Below are 19,081 nucleotides of genomic sequence, written 5' to 3' on the forward strand. Positions count from 1 at the left end.
TAGCTCCAGGCTAAGGCAGCTGTTAGCTCCAAGCTAAGGCAGCTGTTAGCTCCAAGCTAAGGCAGCTGTTAGCTCCAGGCTAAGGCAGCTGTTAGCTCCAGTCGAAGGCAGCTGTTAGACCAAGGCTAAGGCAGCTGTTAACCCCAGGCTAAGGCAGCTGTTAGCCCCAGGCTAAGGCAGCTGTTAGCCTCAGGCTAAGGCAGCTGTTAGCCCCAGGCTAAGGCAGCTGTTAGCCCCAGGCTAAGGCAGCTGTTAGCTCCAGGCTAAGGCAGCTGTTAGCCCCAGGCTAAAGCAGCTGTTAGCCCCAGACTAAGGCAGCTGTTAGCCCCAGACTAAGGCAGCTGTTAGCCCCAGGCGAAGGCAGCTGTTAGCCCAAGACTAAAGCGTCTGTTAGCCCCAGGCTAAGGCAGCTGGTAGCTCCAGGCTAAAGCAGCTGTTTTCCCCAGACTAAGGCAGCTGTTAGCACCAGGCTAAGGCAGCTGTTAGCCCCAGGCTAAGGCAGCTGTTATCCCCAGGCTAAGGCAGCTGTTAGCTCCAGGCTAAGGCAGCTGGTAGCTCCAGGCTAAGGCAGCTGTTAGCCCCAGACTAAGGCAGCTGTTTTCCCCAGGCTAAGGCAGCTGTTAGCCCCAGGCTAAGGCAGCTGTTAGCCCCAGGCTAAGGCAGCTGGTAGCTCCAGGCTAAGGCAGTTGTTAGCCCCAGGCTATGTGCAGTGTCAACGAGGCTTTTTCAAGGCACCCAGTCTGAAATACCCTGTTGAAGGCATTTGCCAAATTTTTCAAGCAAACTTCTCTTGTCCCATCCAAGAGTTGCTGAATAACTTCTCATCTCAAGATGAAGGCATTTGCTGAATTGTTTTGAAGACTTTCCCATTGTCCCACACTCCTAGAAAAAAATGGTTTCAAATGGTTCTTCGGCTGTCCGCATAGGAGAGCCCTTTTTGGTTCCAGGTAGAACCCTCTCTGGAAATAGTTCCAAATAGAACCCCAAAGAATTATCCTATGGGGACAGCCCCCCCCCCAAAAAAACCCATTTAGGTTCTAGATAGCATCTTTTTTTAAGAGTGTACCAATAACTTTTAATCTCAAGATATCCCATCTATAACTGTTTTCACACTCTATCTTGCTCTCTTCCTTGTAAGGGAGAGGTGCCTAAGCACTGATCAGTGAGATTTTAAAATGTGAGTGTTTTGAGACAGAGGGGGAAGAAAGAGAGAGAGATAGAAAGAGAGAGAGAGAAAAAGAAAATAGTTTATCCAACACTAACAGATAAATTCTTGACATTCCGAACTGAGTAGCAGCTTAATCTATCAAAGACAGGGAGAGAGGGGGAGAGTGAGAGAGAGAGAGAGACAGAGAAAGAGAGAGAGCGAGATGTAAACATATGTTTCTCATGCCAATAAAGCCCCTTAAATTGAAATTGAATTGAGAGACAGAGAGAGAGGATGAGAGAGAGGGAGAGGTCTGGGGTTTTGTGGGTACAGAAAAAAAGTTGCTATGTAAAACCTTAAAAGGTACTTCTCCCTACATTAGAACCCTTTGAAGAACCCATTTTGGTTCCAGGTAGAACCCTTTTGGTTCCAGGTAGAACCCGTTTGGTTCCAGCAGGTAGAACCCTTTTGGTTCCAGCAGGTAGAACCGGTTTGGTTCCAGGTAGAACCGGTTTGGTTCCAGGTAGAACCCGTTTGGTTCCAGGTAGAACCCTTTTGGTTCCAGGTAGAACCCTTTTGGTTCCAGGTAGAACCCGTTTGGTTCCAGGTAGAACCCGTTTGGTTCCAGGTAGAACCCTTTTGGTTCCAGGTAGAACCTGTTTGGTTCCAGGTAGAACCCTTTTGGTTCCAGGTAGAACCCATTTGGTTCCAGGTAGAACCCGTTTGGTTCCAGGTAGAACCCTTTTGGTTCCAGGTAGAACCCGTTTGGTTCCAGGTAGAACCCTTTTGGTTCCAGGTAGAACCCGTTTGGTTCCAGGTAGAACCCGTTTGGTTCCAGGTAGAACCCTTTTGGTTCCAGGTAGAACCCTTTTGGTTCCATGTAGAACCCGTTTGGTTCCAGTTAGAACCCTTTTGGTTCCAGGTAGAACCCTTTTGGTTCCATGTAGAACCCGTTTGGTTCCAGGTAGAACCCTTTTGGTTCCATGTAGAACCCGTTTGGTTCCAGGTAGAACCCTTTTGGTTCCAGGTAGAACCCCTCCACCCCCTTCTCCACCTTTTCATTCTCACATTCACTCACTTTATTGGTGAAATCCCCTAACTGTTTTTACCCCCCCGACAAACAAAAAAAACTGCATTTTTTTTACCTTTTAGTGAAAATATGTGTGCGTGTGTTAATGGGGATTATGGGGTTGGATCATGTGTTTGGGATTTAGGGAGCTTTCACTGAGAAGGGGTGAATATGCTCCCACGTCCCTGGATGGAGTGAGAGGTGGGGAAAGAATAGAGGGATTAATTATTTCACACACCAACACTGAAACCAGTACTAGCTTCCAGTATACCCAGTAAACTACGCAACACCAGTACTAGCTTCTTAAATACAATCAAGTATGTCTGGGTAATTAAATTACAACCCAAATATGTCAGGGTAATTAAATTACAACCCAAGTATGTCAGGGTAATTAATTACAACCCAAGTATGTCTGGGTAATTAATTACAACCCAAGTATGTCAGGGTAATTAATTACAACCCAAGTATGTCTGGGTAATTAATTACAACCTAAGTATGTCTGGGTAATTAAATTACAACCCAAGTATGTCTGGGTAATTAATTACAACCCACACACACACACACACACACACACACACACACACACACACACACACACACACACACACACACACACACACACACACACACACACACACACACATTACCTCTCTCTCTCTGTAGGTCATGATATTACCTCTCTCTGTAGGACATGATATTATCTCTCTCTGTAGGACATGATATTACCTCTCTCTGTAGGTCATGATATTACCTCTCTCTGTAGGTCATGATATTACCTCTCTCTGTAGGACATGATATTACCTCTCTCTGTAGGACATGATATTACCTCTCTCTGTAGGTCATGATATTACCTCTCTCTGTAGGACATGATATTACCTCTCTCTGTAGGTCATGATATTACCTCTATCTGTAGGTCATGATATTACCTCTCTCTGTAGGACATGATATTACCTCTCTCTGTAGGACATGATATTACCTCTCTCTCTGTAGGACATGATATTACCTCTCTCTGTAGGTCATGATATTACCTCTCTCTGTAGGTCATGATATTACCTCTCTCTGTAGGTCATGATATTACCTCTATCTGTAGGTCATGATATTACCTCTCTCTGTAGGACATGATATTACCTCTCTCTCTCTGTAGGACATGATATTACCTCTCTCTGTAGGTCATGATATTACCTCTCTCTGCAGGTCATGATATTACCTCTCTCTGTAGGTCATGATATTACCTCTCTCTGTAGGTCATGATATTACCTCTATCTGTAGGTCATGATATTACCTCTCTCTGTAGGACATGATATTACCTCTCTCTCTCTGTAGGTCATGATATTACCTCTCTCTGTAGGTCATGATATTACCTCTCTCTGTAGGACATGATATTACCTCTCTCTCTCTGTAGGTCATGATATTACCTCTCTCTGTAGGTCATGATATTACCTCTCTCTGTAGGACATGATATTACCTCTCTCTCTCTGTAGGTCATGATATTACCTCTCTCTGTAGGACATGATATTACCTCTCTCTGTAGGACATGATATTACCTCTCTCTGTAGGTCATGATATTACCTCTCTCTGTAGGTCATGATATTACCTCTCTCTGTAGGTCATGATATTACCTCTCTCTGTAGGACATGATATTACCTCTCTCTGTAGGTCATGATATTACCTCTCTCTCTCTGTAGGTCATGATATTACCAGCTCCTTGGAGCCAGCGAACATTGACACCAGTATTCTGGAGGACTACATCGGTAAGGAGGACGACAGCACTGACATGTGAGTGACTCAGAGCGATAGCCAGATCAAATGACAATTTGTGTTTCAGGTAGTCCCTCCATGTGTCAGTCCGCTTTTTTTTCCCCCCTTCAGTTTATTTTCTAATGAATATGGCCCTGTTCCCAGATCAGTTGTTGCTGTATTTTGTCCAATAACCATAGGAGTTGTCTACAGCACAAACAGATCTGGGACCAGCTTGTAAATACGACCCAACAACAACTATATATAACCAGGGTCATCTTCATTTGGCACCAAACGGGGAAAACTACCTGGATTTCAAGAATTCCTTCTTAACTGACTTGCCTAGTTACATAAAGTTTCAATTACAAAATAAATAAATAAATAAACACAACAACAACAAATTTCCAACTGAACTGATAATAAACAAACACAACTCTATCTTTCTTCTCTGTGTTTTTCCAGCTGTTTCTCTGAGGTCCACAGCGGTGCCCCGGGGGCTAACTCCTACTCGTTAACCCAGGCCGGAGTCTCCTCCGCTGGGAGCCTATTGTGTGGCGTGAGCTCCCCTATCTCCCTACGTCAGGGAAACCCCCACCCCCAGCCCCACCAGACACCCTATCCCCCACCCCCTCCTCTGGGTCTGCTGAGACACAACAACTACCCTTGCCTTGGGCAACAGCACCACCAGCAGAACCAGAACCAGCAGCAGCAGAACCACATCAAGCCGGAACGCAGAGGAAACTACGCACCTGGGTGAGCTGACTGGGTCGGGTCAGGGAGGAGATGGATAAAGGGATTCATAGAGTATGTTGAAGGTGGGGGAGCTATCAGAGCTGCACGTGTATTCACATGACTTTGTGTGGATGGAAACAGTTGATGTGTGTAGGAAGATGAGAGATGTATAATACTGTTACATCCCAGCAGGTTGGAGTGACATAATAATTGTCCTCTACTTGTTGAGCGATTGTAATATCAAATGAGAGATACAACTTTATTAAAAAGATAATCGTTTTAACTCAAATTTATACAACTTTGCACTGCGAGCAGGAAGCCAGTCTCAAGAGTCCCCACTGGACCATACGCCAATTCAACATCAAGTTTTGATTTACGTCTGGTTGAGTTGTCAACTGACGTGAAGTCAACATGAAATCAACAAAAAATGTCAACATGTCATTGGATTTAGGTTTAATAAAGTTGGGTGCAAATAAATACTAAAATTCTCTTACGTTTGATTACTTTTTTCAAATCCAAATCAGTTTTTCCACGTCGATTCAACGTCATCACAGTTTTTGGCACGGGGGGGAGGGGGGGGGGGGGTAATTTCTACAATGACGAAATCGTTTCCTTCATCACACAGTGAAACCAGACCGACACCATAGTCAGAGTTCAGTTCCATTTTGTAATCAGTGCTTGATTAACTCAACTTAACCAGCGAAGACAGGAAGGAGGGAAGGAGGGGGATATCAGAAACGAGGCAAAATTACAGAAACCACACAGACAAGACAGACTCAATGGCCTGGAAATAATTTGTAATCAATCAATTTGCACAAGAACATATCACTGTTTTCTCCTTATGAAAAAACAGAAGTATCTTATCCACATTCATCCTCAACCAGCCAATCCTTAGTTTAAACAATAACGACGTATTTTCCCGGTCGCTGTTTCTGTTAAAAACAAAAAGCTGATGGGGAAACGAGAAATGTAAGTATAGATGCAAGGATTGACTATCCATGACATAAACATTATAGTTATAAACCATGGGATTTATAGTGTTTATTTATATCGACTTTGTTTACAAACATTGGAGTAAAACAAGTGTATATTTCAGGGTTCTGATGGGGTACGACTGTTGAACTAAACTCATGAAGCATTTATCATTTATATTCTTCAACAATCAATGCGTATATATAATTAATTTACAAAAATGGATGTAGCAACCGCAGATTGCCCCTTTAACGGGAAATTCCACTCAAAAGCTATCTTGTGAAATTTGTTTCATTAGTCCACTGTTGGAACAGTCCCAAACATTTTTTGAATGTCAGCGATCAAGTCTTCAAGATCTAGAACTTTCTAAATATAGAAAGTGTCACAGTATGATGCGCTTTGTACAACGCTGTGACACTTTCTGTTTTTAGAAAGTTCTAGATCTTGAAAAGTTATAGTAGATGAAGTGTTTCCTCAATAAAGCAAGCTATCGACAAAGTGTGTGCTTTATCCCAACCTTGTGAATATTTCTGGATGTTCCAGGACGCTCCCAGAGTCCCCCCCAGACTCCAGTTCTGAGCCATACTCCCCTCAGCAGGTCAATGGTAAGTCTGAGCCCTCTTTTGCCCCTGACTCGCCCCTGCCTTTCTCCTGCCTCGAACACAAAATAGTCAAGAACAGTTAAAAAGACTGCCAAAATGAGCCAATTAATAGAGAGAGAGAGAACTAGAGCGAAAACAAGAGATACAGAAGTGTTTGGTGACTCTAGACTCAGTTAGACAGGGAGTTAGTTAGTCAGGATGTGGTTGATGACTCTAGACTCAGTCAGACAGGGAGTTAGTTAGTCAGGAAGTGGTTGGTGACTCTAGACTCAGTCAGACAGGGAGGTAGTTAGTCAGGAAGTGGTTGGTGACTCTAGACTCAGTCAGACAGGGAGGTAGTTAGTCAGGAAGTGGTTGGTGACTCTAGATTCAGTCAGACAGGGAGTTAGTTAGTCAGGAAGTGGTTGGTGACTCAGTCAGACAGGGAGGTAGTTAGTCAGGAAGTGGTTGGTGACTCTAGACTCAGTCAGACAGGGAGTTAGTTAGTCAGGAAGTGGTTGGTGACTCTAGATTCAGTCAGACAGGGAGTTAGTTAGTCAGGAAGTGGTTGGTGACTCAGTCAGACAGGGAGGTAGTTAGTCAGGAAGTGATTGGTGACTCTACACTCAGTCATACAGGGAGGTAGTTAATCAGGAAGTGGTTGGTGACTCTAGACTCAGTCAGACAGGGAGGTAGTTAGTCAGGAAGTGGTTGGTGACTCTAAACTCAGTCAGACAGGGAGTTAGTTAGTCAGGAAGTGTTTGGTGACTCTAGACTCAGTCAGACAGGGAGTTAGTTAGTCAGGAAGTGGTTGGTGACTCTAAACTCAGTCAGACAGGGAGTTAGTTAGTCAGGAAGTGGTTGGTGACTCTAGACTCAGTCAGACAGGGAGTTAGTTAGTCAGGAAGTGGTTGGTGACTCAGTCAGACAGGGATTTAGTTAGTCAGGAAGTGGTTGGTGACTCTAGACTCAGTCAGAAAGGGAGTTAGTTAGTCAGGAAGTGGTTGGTGACTCTAGACTCAGTCAGAAAGGGAGTTAGTTAGTCAGGAAGTGGTTGGTGACTCTAGACTCAGTCAGACAGGGAGTTAGTTAGTCAGGAAGTGGTTGGTGACTCTAGACTCAGTCAGACAGGGAGGTAGTTAGTCAGGAAGTGTTTGGTGACTCTAGACTCAGTCAGACAGGGAGGTAGTTAGTCAGGAAGTGGTTGGTGACTCTAGACTCAGTCAGACAGGGAGGTAGTTAGTCAGGAAGTGTTTGGTGACTCTAGACTCAGTCAGACAGGGAGTTAGTTAGTCAGGAAGTGGTTGGTGACTCTAGACTCAGTCAGACAGGGAGTTAGTTAGTCAGGAAGTGGTTGGTGACTCAGTCAGACAGGGAGTTAGTTAGTCAGGAAGTGGTTGGTGACTCTAGACTCAGTCAGACAGGGAGTTAGTTAGTCAGGAAGTGTTTGGTGACTCTAGACTCAGCTCAGTGGAGGACTACGATGTGTCAGATCAGTGGTAAAACAAGGAGTGGAGCCGGAGAGATAGACTGATGATACAGTATCCCTACACAGGTAGGTGTGCGGTATATACTTACAGGCAGAGGTACTGTCCCAAATGGCACCCTATTCCCTATATAGTGCACTACATTTGAACAGGGCCACTGGGGATCATAGGGCTCTGTTTAAAATTAGTGCACTATATAGAGAATATGTTGTCATTTGGGACAGTGCATAGTTGTGCAGTATAGTTAGGTGTCTCTCCACAGGTAAAGTAGTAGTGTGTTGTAGACTCATATGGTCCGTCCGTCTCTCTCTCTGCTGTGTCTCTGTTCAGATCAATAGATCTTACTGATCTCTTCTGGTCATTTGAATGGAGGAACAAGAGTTGGACAAAATTTGGTTAATAAGTTTGTGTAAATCAATACATTCTTTACAGAGAAATCTCCTGTGTCATTTATTGATTTAAACTTTATCCAATTTATCTGGAGATGAAATTTGATCATAGAACTTAAATAGATGAAATGGTTTTTTTTTTTCGCTCTGTGGAATATCATGTTTGATATGGAATCTAGATTCTAAAATCTGCTATCTTAAATACCTGATGGAACTGTGAAACGGTATCATAATAGCTGGATTTCATTGAGTATATTTCAATACATTTCTCACTGAAATTCTAGGTATCTTTCTGAATTCCAACACAAGTTGTAGATGGCTATACAAACTCACAATGTAGCCTACTTATGTCAACACAATGTTCTCACGTCCCCCTGTGTTGGTCTTTCCCATGGGGTGAGAAGGTGTGGGCAGGTCTTATCTGATTGGCTGAGCTCCAGGAAGGAACAATGGAAAGTACCATTAGCCTAAGGTGGAGGGAACCTGGACTGATTACACACTAGATGAGGAATGAAATATAATATTACAGTTTTGGATATAGATGTTAGTGACGGTAAGGTTGACCAGACGGGAAGGTTGACTAGATGGGAAGGTTGACCAGATTTGATGGTTGACCAGATTTGATGGTTGACCAGATGGGAAGGTTGACCAGATGGGAAGGTTGACCAGATTTGAAGGTTGACCAGATTTGAAGGTTGACCAGATGGGAAGGTTGACCAGACGGGAAGGTTGACCAGATGGGAAGGTTGACCAGATTTGAAGGTTGACCAGATTTGAAGGTTGACCAGATTTGAAGGTTGACCAGATGGAAAGGTTGACCAGATGGGAAGGTTGACCAGATGGGAAGGTTGACCAGATGGGAAGGTTGACCAGATGGGAAGGTTGACCAGATGGGAAGGTTGACCAGATGGGAAGGTTGACCAGATTTGATGGTTGACCAGATGGGAAGGTTGACCAGATGGGAAGGTTGACCAGATTTGATGGTTGACCAGATGGGAAGGTTGACCAGATGGGAAGGTTGACCAGATTTGATGGTTGACCAGATTTGAAGGTTGACCAGATGGGAAGGTTGACCAGATGGGAAGGTTGACCAGATGGAAAGGTTGACCAGATTTGATGGTTGACCAGATTTGAAGGTTGACCAGATGAGAAGGTTGACCAGATGGGAAGGTTGACCAGATTTGATGGTTGACCAGATGGGAAGGTTGACCAGATTTGATGGTTGACCAGATGGGAATGTTGACCAGATGGGAAGGTTGACCAGATTTGATGGTTGACCAGATGAGAAGGTTGACCAGATGGGAAGGTTGACCAGATGGGAAGGTTGACCAGATGGGAAGGTTGACCAGATTTGATGGTTGACCAGATGGGAAGCTTCACACTCACAGCAAATATAACACACACACTCTGTGTCATCAGAGGTCAAAGTTTGCTGGCAAAAATATTGTTTTTCAACCTGGGCCACCGATGATAAAAAAAAACGAAATACACCAAACTAGGAACCCTAGTCAGCCTTCAGTGTATCTGGGCCTTTTATCAGGACATGTTATATTCCAAGCTATTGTCAGAACAGACCTTGAAACATGTAAAACTGAAATTACAATGGAACCGATTAAACACCTAAACATGTTCCTTTGTGTCTTCCTTCCTGTCTTCCTTCCTGTCTTCCTCCCTGTCTTCTTCCCTGTCTTCCTCCCTGTCTTCCTCCCTGTCTTCCTCCCTCTCTTCTTCCCTGTCTTCCTCCCTGTCTTCCTCCCTGTCTTCCTCCCTGTCTTCCTTCCTGTCTTCCTCCCTGTCTTCCTCCCTGTCTTCCTTCCTGTCTTCCTCCCTCTCTTCTTGCCTGTCTTCCTCCCTGTCTTCCTCCCTGTCTTCCTCCCTGTCTTCCTCCCTGTCTTCCTTCCTGTCTTCCTCCCTCTCTTCTTGCCTGTCTTCCTCCCTGTCTTCCTCCCTGTCTTCCTCCCTGTCTTCCTCCCTGTCTTCCTCCCTGTCTTCCTCCCTGTCTTCCTCCCTGTCTTCCTCCCTCTCTTCTTGCCTGTCTTCCTCCCTGTCTTCCTCCCTGTCTTCCTTCCTGTCTTCCTCCCTGTCTTCCTTCCTGTCTTCCTCCCTGTCTTCCTTCCTGTCTTCCTCCCTGTCTTCCTCCCTGTCTTCCTCCCTGTCTTCCTTCCTGTCTTCCTCCCTGTCTTCCTCCCTGTCTTCCTCCCTGTCTTCCTCCCTCTCTTCTTGCCTGTCTTCCTCCCTGTCTTCCTCCCTGTCTTCCTTCCTGTCTTCCTCCCTGTCTTCCTTCCTGTCTTCCTCCCTGTCTTCCTTCCTGTCTTCCTCCCTGTCTTCCTCCCTGTCTTCCTTCCTGTCTTCCTCCCTCTCTTCTTGCCTGTCTTCCTCCCTGTCTTCCTCCCTGTCTTCCTCCCTGTCTTCCTCCCTGTCTTCCTCCCTGTCTTCCTCCCTGTCTTCCTCCCTGTCTTCCTCCCTGTCTTCCTCCCTGTCTTCCTCCCTGTCTTCCTTCCTGTCTTCCTCCCTCTCTTCTTGCCTGTCTTCCTCCCTGTCTTCCTCCCTGTCTTCCTTCCTGTCTTCCTCCCTGTCTTCCTTCCTGTCTTCCTCCCTGTCTTCCTTCCTGTCTTCCTCCCTGTCTTCCTCCCTGTCTTCCTCCCTGTCTTCCTCCCTGTCTTCCTCCCTGTCTTCCTTCCTGTCTTCCTCCCTGTCTTCCTTCCTGTCTTCCTCCCTGTCTTCCTTCCTGTCTTCCTCCCTGTCTTCCTCCCTGTCTTCCTTCCTGTCTTCCTCCCTCTCTTCTTGCCTGTCTTCCTCCCTGTCTTCCTCCCTGTCTTCCTCCCTGTCTTCCTCCCTGTCTTCCTCCCTGTCTTCCTCCCTGTCTTCCTCCCTGTCTTCCTCCCTCTCTTCTTGCCTGTCTTCCTCCCTGTCTTCCTCCCTGTCTTCCTTCCTGTCTTCCTCCCTGTCTTCCTTCCTGTCTTCCTCCCTGTCTTCCTTCCTGTCTTCCTCCCTGTCTTCCTCCCTGTCTTCCTCCCTGTCTTCCTTCCTGTCTTCCTCCCTGTCTTCCTCCCTGTCTTCCTCCCTGTCTTCCTCCCTCTCTTCTTGCCTGTCTTCCTCCCTGTCTTCCTCCCTGTCTTCCTTCCTGTCTTCCTCCCTGTCTTCCTTCCTGTCTTCCTCCCTGTCTTCCTTCCTGTCTTCCTCCCTGTCTTCCTCCCTGTCTTCCTTCCTGTCTTCCTCCCTCTCTTCTTGCCTGTCTTCCTCCCTGTCTTCCTCCCTGTCTTCCTCCCTGTCTTCCTCCCTGTCTTCCTCCCTGTCTTCCTCCCTGTCTTCCTCCCTGTCTTCCTCCCTGTCTTCCTCCCTGTCTTCCTTCCTGTCTTCCTCCCTCTCTTCTTGCCTGTCTTCCTCCCTGTCTTCCTCCCTGTCTTCCTTCCTGTCTTCCTCCCTGTCTTCCTCCCTGTCTTCCTCCCTGTCTTCCTTCCTGTCTTCCTCCCTGTCTTCCTCCTGTCTTCCTCCCTGTCTCCTCCTGTCTTCCTCCTGTCTTCCTCCCTGTCTTCCTCCCTGTCTTCCTCCCTGTCTTCCTCCTCTCTTCTTGCCTGTCTTCCTCCCTGTCTTCCTCCTGTCTTCCTCCTGTCTTCCTCCTGTCTTCCTTCCTGTCTTCCTCCCTGTCTTCCTTCCTGTCTTCCTCCCTGTCTTCCTTCCTGTCTCCTCCCTGTCTTCCTCCCTGTCTTCCTTCCTGTCTTCCTCCCTCTCTTCTTGCCTGTCTTCCTCCCTGTCTTCCTCCCTGTCTTCCTCCCTGTCTTCCTCCCTGTCTTCCTCCCTGTCTTCCTCCCTGTCTTCCTCCCTGTCTTCCTCCCTGTCTTCCTCCCTGTCTTCCTCCCTGTCTTCCTTCCTGTCTTCCTCCCTCTCTTCTTGCCTGTCTTCCTCCCTGTCTTCCTCCCTGTCTTCCTTCCTGTCTTCCTCCCTGTCTTCCTTCCTGTCTTCCTCCCTGTCTTCCTTCCTGTCTTCCTCCCTGTCTTCCTCCCTGTCTTCCTCCCTGTCTTCCTCCCTGTCTTCCTCCCTGTCTTCTTCCCTGTCTTCCTCCCTGTCTTCCTCCCTGTCTTCCTCCCTGTCTTCTTCCCTGTCTTCCTCCCTGTCTTCCTCCCTGTCTTCCTCCCTGTCTTCCTTCCTGTCTTCCTCCCTGTCTTCCTCCCTGTCTTCCTCCCTGTCTTCCTTCCTGTCTTCCTCCCTCTCTTCTTGCCTGTCTTCCTCCCTGTCTTCCTCCCTGTCTTCCTTCCTGTCTTCCTCCCTGTCTTCCTTCCTGTCTTCCTCCCTGTCTTCCTTCCTGTCTTCCTCCCTGTCTTCCTCCCTGTCTTCCTCCCTGTCTTCCTTCCTGTCTTCCTCCCTCTCTTCTTGCCTGTCTTCCTCCCTGTCTTCCTCCCTGTCTTCCTCCCTGTCTTCTTCCCTGTCTTCCTTCCTGTCTTCATCCCTGTCTTCCTCCCTGTCTTCCTCCCTCTCTTCTTGCCTGTCTTCCTCCCTGTCTTCCTCCCTGTCTTCCTCCCTGTCTTCCTACCTGTCTTCCTCCCTGTCTTCCTCCCTCTCTTCTTGCCTGTCTTCCTCCCTGTCTTCCTTCCTGTCTTCATTCCTGTCTTCCTCCCTGTCTTCCAGACACTCACATGCTGAGGACCATGACACCAGAGAACATGTGTCACATGACCCCGCCACCTCTACCCCCACACGGCCACGGCTATCCCAACATGCACCGGGACATGTACCTGAAGCCCGAGCCAATGATCTCACAGTACCCTGTTGGCCCCGCCTCCAGTGGGAGTGGACAGGACCTGCTGATGCATCAACTTCTTCAACAGCAGGAGTGAGTGATCGATCAACCAATCAATCAATCAATCAGCCAATCACTTACTACTGCAGTACACACAGCAGGGCCAGGTGTGAGTGATGGGTGTAGGAGAGAGGGAGGGAGAGATGGATGAGAGAGGGATGGAAGGGTGGTAAGAGAGAGAGAAGAGGGAGGAGAGAAAGATGTTTGATAAGGGAGGAGAGGGGTGTCACCAGGAACTGCAGCACACAGCTGGGCCAGGAGTGGACGAGGGAGGGAGTGTAGAGGGAGGGAGTGTAGAGGGAGGAGGGAGGGAGGAGGGAGTGTAGAGGGAGGAGGGAGTGTAGAGGGAGGAGGGAGGGAGGGGGAGGGAGAGAGGAGGGAGTGTAGAGAGAGGAGGGAGGGAGGAGGGAGTGAAGAGGGAGGAGGGAGGGAGTGTAGAGGGAGGAGGGAGGGAGGGGGAGGGAGGAGGGAGTGTAGAGGGAGGAGGGAGGGAGGGGGAGGAGGGAGGGAGGAGAGAGGGAAGAAGGAAGGGCAGAGGGAGGGAGGAAATAGGGGGAGGGCAGAGGGAGGGAGGAAGGGAGGGCAGAGGAAGGGAGGAAAGGAGAAGGAAAGGTTAGAGAGGGAGAGAAAGACAGATAACAAATCACATAATATGTTATAGCGGATCAATCAATATCTCAATGGAAATGTTTTATTTCCCTACATTTGTTTGTGTGTTTTCATTGTGTGTGTTTTCATTGTGTGTGTGTGTGTGTGTGTGTGTGTGTGTGTGTGTGTGTGTGTGTGTGTGTGTGTGTGTGTGTGTGTGTGTGTGTGTGTGTGTGTGTGTGTGTGTTTACAGTGGGATACCAGTCCACCAGACAAAGAAGAGAAAACCCTCTGACTCTCCAAACAGCACCCTCAACTCTCAGATCCTCACAGGTATCATCAAACAAGAGCCAGGTAGGCAGGCATATCTTTGTCTGTCTCTCTCTCTCTCTCTCTCTCTCTCTGTGTCTCTATCTCTCTTCTCTCCCTCTCGCTCTCTCTCTGTTCATTCTCTCCCTCTCAATTCAATTACATTTAAATTCAAGGGTTTTATTGGCATGGGAAACATATGTTTACATTTGCCAAAGCAAGTGAAGTAGATAATAATCAAAAGTGAAATAAACAATAAAAATGACCAGTAAACATTACACTCACAAAAGTTCCAAAAGAATAAAGACATTTCAAATTTCATTATGTGCAATTAGTTAAAGTACAAAATGGAAAATAAATAAACATAAACATGGGGTTCTCTGGTTGCCCTTGTGGCCATTTTCTCTCTCTCCCTCTCTGTCTGTATCTCTCTCTCTCCCTCTCTGTCTGTATCTCTCTCTCTCTGTCTGTATCTCTCTTCTCTCCCTCTCTGTCTGTATCTCTCTCTCTCTGTGTCTGTATCTCTCTCTCCCTCTCTGTGTATCTCTCTCTCTCCCTCTCTGTCTGTATCTCTCTCTCCCTCTCTGTCTGTATCTCTCTCTTTCTTTCTGTATCTCTCTCTCTCCCTCTCTGTCTGTATCTCTCTCTCTCTGTCTGTATCTCTCTCTCTCCCTCTCTGTCTGTATCTCTCTCTCTCCCTCTCTGTCTGTATCTCTCTCTCTCCCTCTCTGTCTGTATCTCTCTCTCTCTGTCTGTATCTCTCTCTCTCCCTCTCTGTCTGTATCTCTCTGTCTCCCTCTCTGTCTCTCTCTCTCCCTCTCTGTCTGTATCTCTCTCACCCTCTCTGTCTGTATCTCTCTCTCTCTCTCTCCCTCTGTCTGTATCTCTCTCTCACCCTCTCTGCCTGTATCTCTCTTCTCTCTCTTCTCTGTCTCTCTTTCTTTCTTTCTCTTTCCTTCTCTCTATTTCTCCATTACCTCATTCTTTTATCCGGTCATACCCATTACCATTTACCAAAATGATCAGGTTTTCCAGAAATACTAGCTGGAGGATCCAACCCTGGATTTCTGGAAAACCTGGGAATTTGGGAAATTTACAGAAAAGGCATAAAAATGTGTAGATTAAAATGTAATCTTGTGTTTCCCCCTTACGCAGTAGACATTGTTTCTGGCCCAGGTTTGATGGCGGATGCAGATAACTCCTACCTGGACCCTAACTACCAGTGTATAAAGTGGCAGCCGCACCAGCAGAACAAGTGGACGCCGCTGTACGACGTCAACTGCAAAGAACTGTGAGTGTTTCTCAATCACTACCCTCTATCAACTGAAATGACTGTTATAGAGGGTAGTGTTGTTTCTGTTATAGAGGATGGTGTTGTTTCTGTTATAGAGGATAGTGTTGTTTCTGCTATAGAGGATAGTGTTGTTTCTGTTATAGAGAATAGTGTTGTTTCTGCTATAGAGGATAGTGTTGTTTCTGTTATAGAGGACAGTGTTGTTTCTGTTATAGAGGATGGTGTTGTTTCTGCTATAGAGGATAGTGTTGTTTCTGTTATAGAGAATAGTGTTGTTTCTGCTATAGAGGATAGTGTTGTTTCTGTTATAGAGGATGGTGTTGTTTCTGTTATAGAGGATAGTGTTGTTTCTGTTATAGAGGATGGTGTTGTTTCTATTATAGAGGATAGTGTTGTTTCTGCTATAGAGGATAGTGTTGTTTCTGCTATAGAGGATAGTGTTGTTTCTGTTATAGAGGATAGTGTTGTTTCTGTTATAGAGGATAGTGTTGTTTCTGCTATAGAGGATAGTGTTGTTTCTGCTATAGAGGATAGTGTTGTTTCTGTTATAGAGGATAGTGTTGTTTCTATTATAGAGGATGGTGTTGTTTCTGTTATAGAGGATGGTGTTGTTTCTGTTATAGAGGATGTGTTGTTTCTGTTATAGAGGATAGTGTTGTTTCTGTTAGAGGATAGTGTTGTTTCTGCTATAGAGGATAGTGTTGTTTCTGTTAGAGGATAGTGTTGTTTCTCCTATAGAGGATAGTATTGTTTCTGCTATAGAGGATAGTGTTGTTTCTGCTATAGAGGATGGTGTTGTTTCTGTTATAGAGAATATTGTTGTTTCTGTTAGAGGATAGTGTTGTTTCTGTTATAGAGGATGGTGTTGTTTCTGTTATAGAGGATAGTGTTGTTTCTGCTATAGAGGATGGTGTTGTTTCTGTTATAGAGGATAGTGTTTCTGTTATAGAGGACAGTGTTGTTTCTGTTAGAGGATAGTATTGTTTATGTTATAGAGGATGGTGTTGTTTCTGTTATAGAGGATGGTGTTGTTTCTGCTATAGAGGATAATGTTGTTTCTGTTAGAGGATAGTGTTGTTTCTGCTATAGAGGATAGTGTTGTTTCTGCTATAGAGAATAGTGTTGTTTCTGTTATAGAGGATAGTGTTGTTTCTGTTATAGAGGATAGTGTTGTTTCTGTTATGGAGGATAGTGTTGTTTCTGTTATAGAGGATGGTGTTGTTTCTGTTATAGAGGATGGTGTTGTTTCTGTTATAGAGGATAATGTTGTTTCTGTTAGAGAGGATAGTGTTGTTTCTCCTATAGAGGATAGTGTTGTTTCTGTTATGGAGGATAGTGTTTCTGTTATAGAGGATAGTGTTGTTTCTGTTAGAGGATAGTGTTGTTTCTGTTAGAGGATAGTGTTGTTTCTGTTAGAGGATAGTGTTGTTTCTGTTAGAGGATAGTGTTGTTTCTGCTATAGAGGATAGTGTTGTTTCTCCTATAGAGGATAGTGTTGTTTCTGTTATGGAGGATAGTGTTGTTTCTGTTATAGAGGATAGTGTTGTTTCTGTTATAGAGGATAGTGTTGTTTCTGTTGTAGAGGATAGTGTTGTTTCTGTTATAGAGAATGGTGTTGTTTCTGTTATAGAGGATAGTGTTGTTTCTGTTATAGAGGATAATGTTGTTTCTGTTATAGAGGATAGTGACAAAGATTAAATGTATACAATAGAGATAGAGAAAATTAAAGAGAGTGATAAAGAGAGAGAGAGAGAGAGAGAGAGAGAGAGAGAGAGAGAGAGAGAGAGAGAGAGAGAAGAGAGAGAGAGAAGAGAGATGTGTACTCGGGTCCCGGGAGGGAGGGAGGGAGGGAGGGAGAGAGAGAGGGAGGGAGGGAGGGAGGGAGAGAGAGAGGGAGGGAGGGAGGGAGGGAGGGAGGGAGGGAGGGAGTGAGAGAGAGAGGGAGGGAGGGAGGGAGGGAGGGAGGGAGGGAGGGAGGGAGGGAGAGGGAGGGTTAAAATGATCTAGAGAGAAAAGAGAAGGAACAAAAAAAACTAATGTAGGGTTCTAGAAATTCCTTGGAGGTGAGCGATGCGGGGGAGTGAGTAAGAGCAGGGTTTCGGTCAAGAAAGAGTATGAGGGGAGGAGAGGAGAGAATGAGGGGACGGGGTGGAGGAGAGGGGAGGGGAGGGGGGTGGAGGGGGGTGGAGGAGAGGAGAGGAGAGGAGAGGGGAGTGGGGGGTAGAGAATGAGGGGAGGGGGGTGGAGGAGAGGGGAGGGGAGGAGAGGGGAGGGGAGGGGGGTGGAGGAGAGGGGAGGAGAGGGGGGTAGAGAATGAGGGGAGGGGGTGGAGGAGAGGGGGTGGAGGAGGTGGAGGAGAGGAGAGGGGAGGGGGGTGGAGGAGAGGGGGTGGAGGAGGTGGAGGAGAGGAGAGGGGAGGGGGGTGGAGGAGAGGGGAGGAGAGGGGGGTGGGGGGGTAGAGAATGAGGGGAGGGGGTGGAGGAGAGGGGAGGAGAGTGGAGAATGAGGGGAGGGGGGTGGAGGAGAGGGGAGAATGAGGGATGAGGAGGGGAGTGGAGGGGTGGGGGGTTGGAGGATAAATGTGCAATCACCTACTTGTGCACATTGCTATGTCGAACTGGGAAGTCCGAAGTTGAGGGATAAGGGGTGGGTAGTGCGTACCATTTTGTTATCGTCATCAACAGGTGGCTCATCGTAGCTGATACACTCACATTTACGACATCATTATCTGGATGAAATATATGTTATAGTGTTAAGATTAGGAATACGCTTTGTCCTCATAAACCATGGTGGGGTCTGTGGAGGGTCTTCCTCATGACAGTGGCACAGTCTCCACCTAGTGTTTACGAGTAGAATTACATTTATTTTGTGTTGGATGGGGACACTGGAATAAAAGCCAATTTATGCTTGTTCGGGAATGCGATCCGGATGCACTGTATGGAGGGTGTGACACCTTGCGGAGGCCCAATCGAGCTCCGTACCACATCGCCGTGAGCCTCCCAAATTTCTTGACAATGCGGTGGGTTCCGTATAGCTCCGCATTGACATGATTGGTTCACGGTAGGTTGGGGGCGAAGAGGTCCTGTATGAACACAAAAACTCACTTCCTTGACAACTTTCTTCACAACAGCTCTGCTCGGCGGAAGTGCAAGAAGTATGAAAGACTCTTGCAGAGGCTGCGTCACAGTAAACGAATGTTGTACGGTCACTGCAGATGCCGGATTGACCATGCAGAGCCCTTTAGCCTGTTAACACTTTGGTTAATGTTGTTCATTTGGGATTTGTTTGTCCATAACATTGGATGACTTGTGACTGAGGTAAGAACAGCCTCAATTTGTCGGGGCATGGGACTCTACAAGGTGTCGAAAGCCGTTCCACAGGGATGCTGGCCCATGTTGACTCCAATGCTTCCCACAGTTGTGTCAAGTTGGCTGGATGTTCTTTAGGTGGTGGACCATTCTTGATACTCACAGGAAACTGTTGAGCGTGAAAAACCCAGCAGCGTTGCAATTCTTGACACAAACAGGTGCTCCTGGAACCTACTATCATACTGTTCAAAGGCACTTAAATATTTTGTTTTGCCCATTCACCCTCTGCATGGCACATACACAATCCATGTCTCAATGGTCTCAAGGCTTAAAAATCTTTATTTAACCTGTCTCCTCCCCTTCAGCTACACTGATTGAAGTGGATTTAACAGGTGACATCAATAAGGGATCATAGCTTTCACCTGGATTCACCTGGTCAGTCTATGCCAGTGTTTCCCAACCCTGGAACTCCAGTACCCCCAAAAGTACACATGTTTATTGTAACCCTGGAGAAGCACACCTGATTCAACTTGAGGACCAGAGTTGGGCTGTTGGGGGTACTGGAGGACTGGAGGACTGGAGGACCAGGGTTGGGCTGTTGGGGGGTACTGGAGGACCAGGGTTGGGCTGTTGGGGGGTACTGGAGGACCAGGGTTGGGCTGTTGGGGGG

At 46.7% G+C, this 19,081-nt stretch overlaps 1 protein-coding gene across 5 annotated transcripts in view; it reads left to right on the forward strand.

Moving 5' to 3' along the window:
* LOC115192942 (myelin regulatory factor) overlaps positions 1-19,081 on the forward strand; it is a 90,451-nt gene that overhangs the window by 42,917 nt on the left and 28,453 nt on the right. For 2 of the 5 annotated variants that reach the window (XM_029751903.1, XM_029751904.1), the window contains exons 2-7: positions 3,902-3,992; positions 4,416-4,706; positions 6,201-6,262; positions 12,741-12,945; positions 13,754-13,854; positions 14,965-15,100. In XM_029751903.1, the coding sequence (XP_029607763.1) occupies positions 3,902-3,992; positions 4,416-4,706; positions 6,201-6,262; positions 12,741-12,945; positions 13,754-13,854; positions 14,965-15,100 (886 nt within the window). The remainder of the gene's footprint in view (positions 1-3,901; positions 3,993-4,415; positions 4,707-6,200; positions 6,263-12,740; positions 12,946-13,753; positions 13,855-14,964; positions 15,101-19,081) is intronic. The other 3 variants (XM_029751905.1, XM_029751907.1, XM_029751906.1) reach the window with 2 other exon arrangements.

Source organism: Salmo trutta, chromosome 4, assembly GCF_901001165.1.
Source record: "Salmo trutta chromosome 4, fSalTru1.1, whole genome shotgun sequence".
Classification (NCBI taxonomy): Eukaryota; Metazoa; Chordata; class Actinopteri; order Salmoniformes; family Salmonidae; genus Salmo; species Salmo trutta.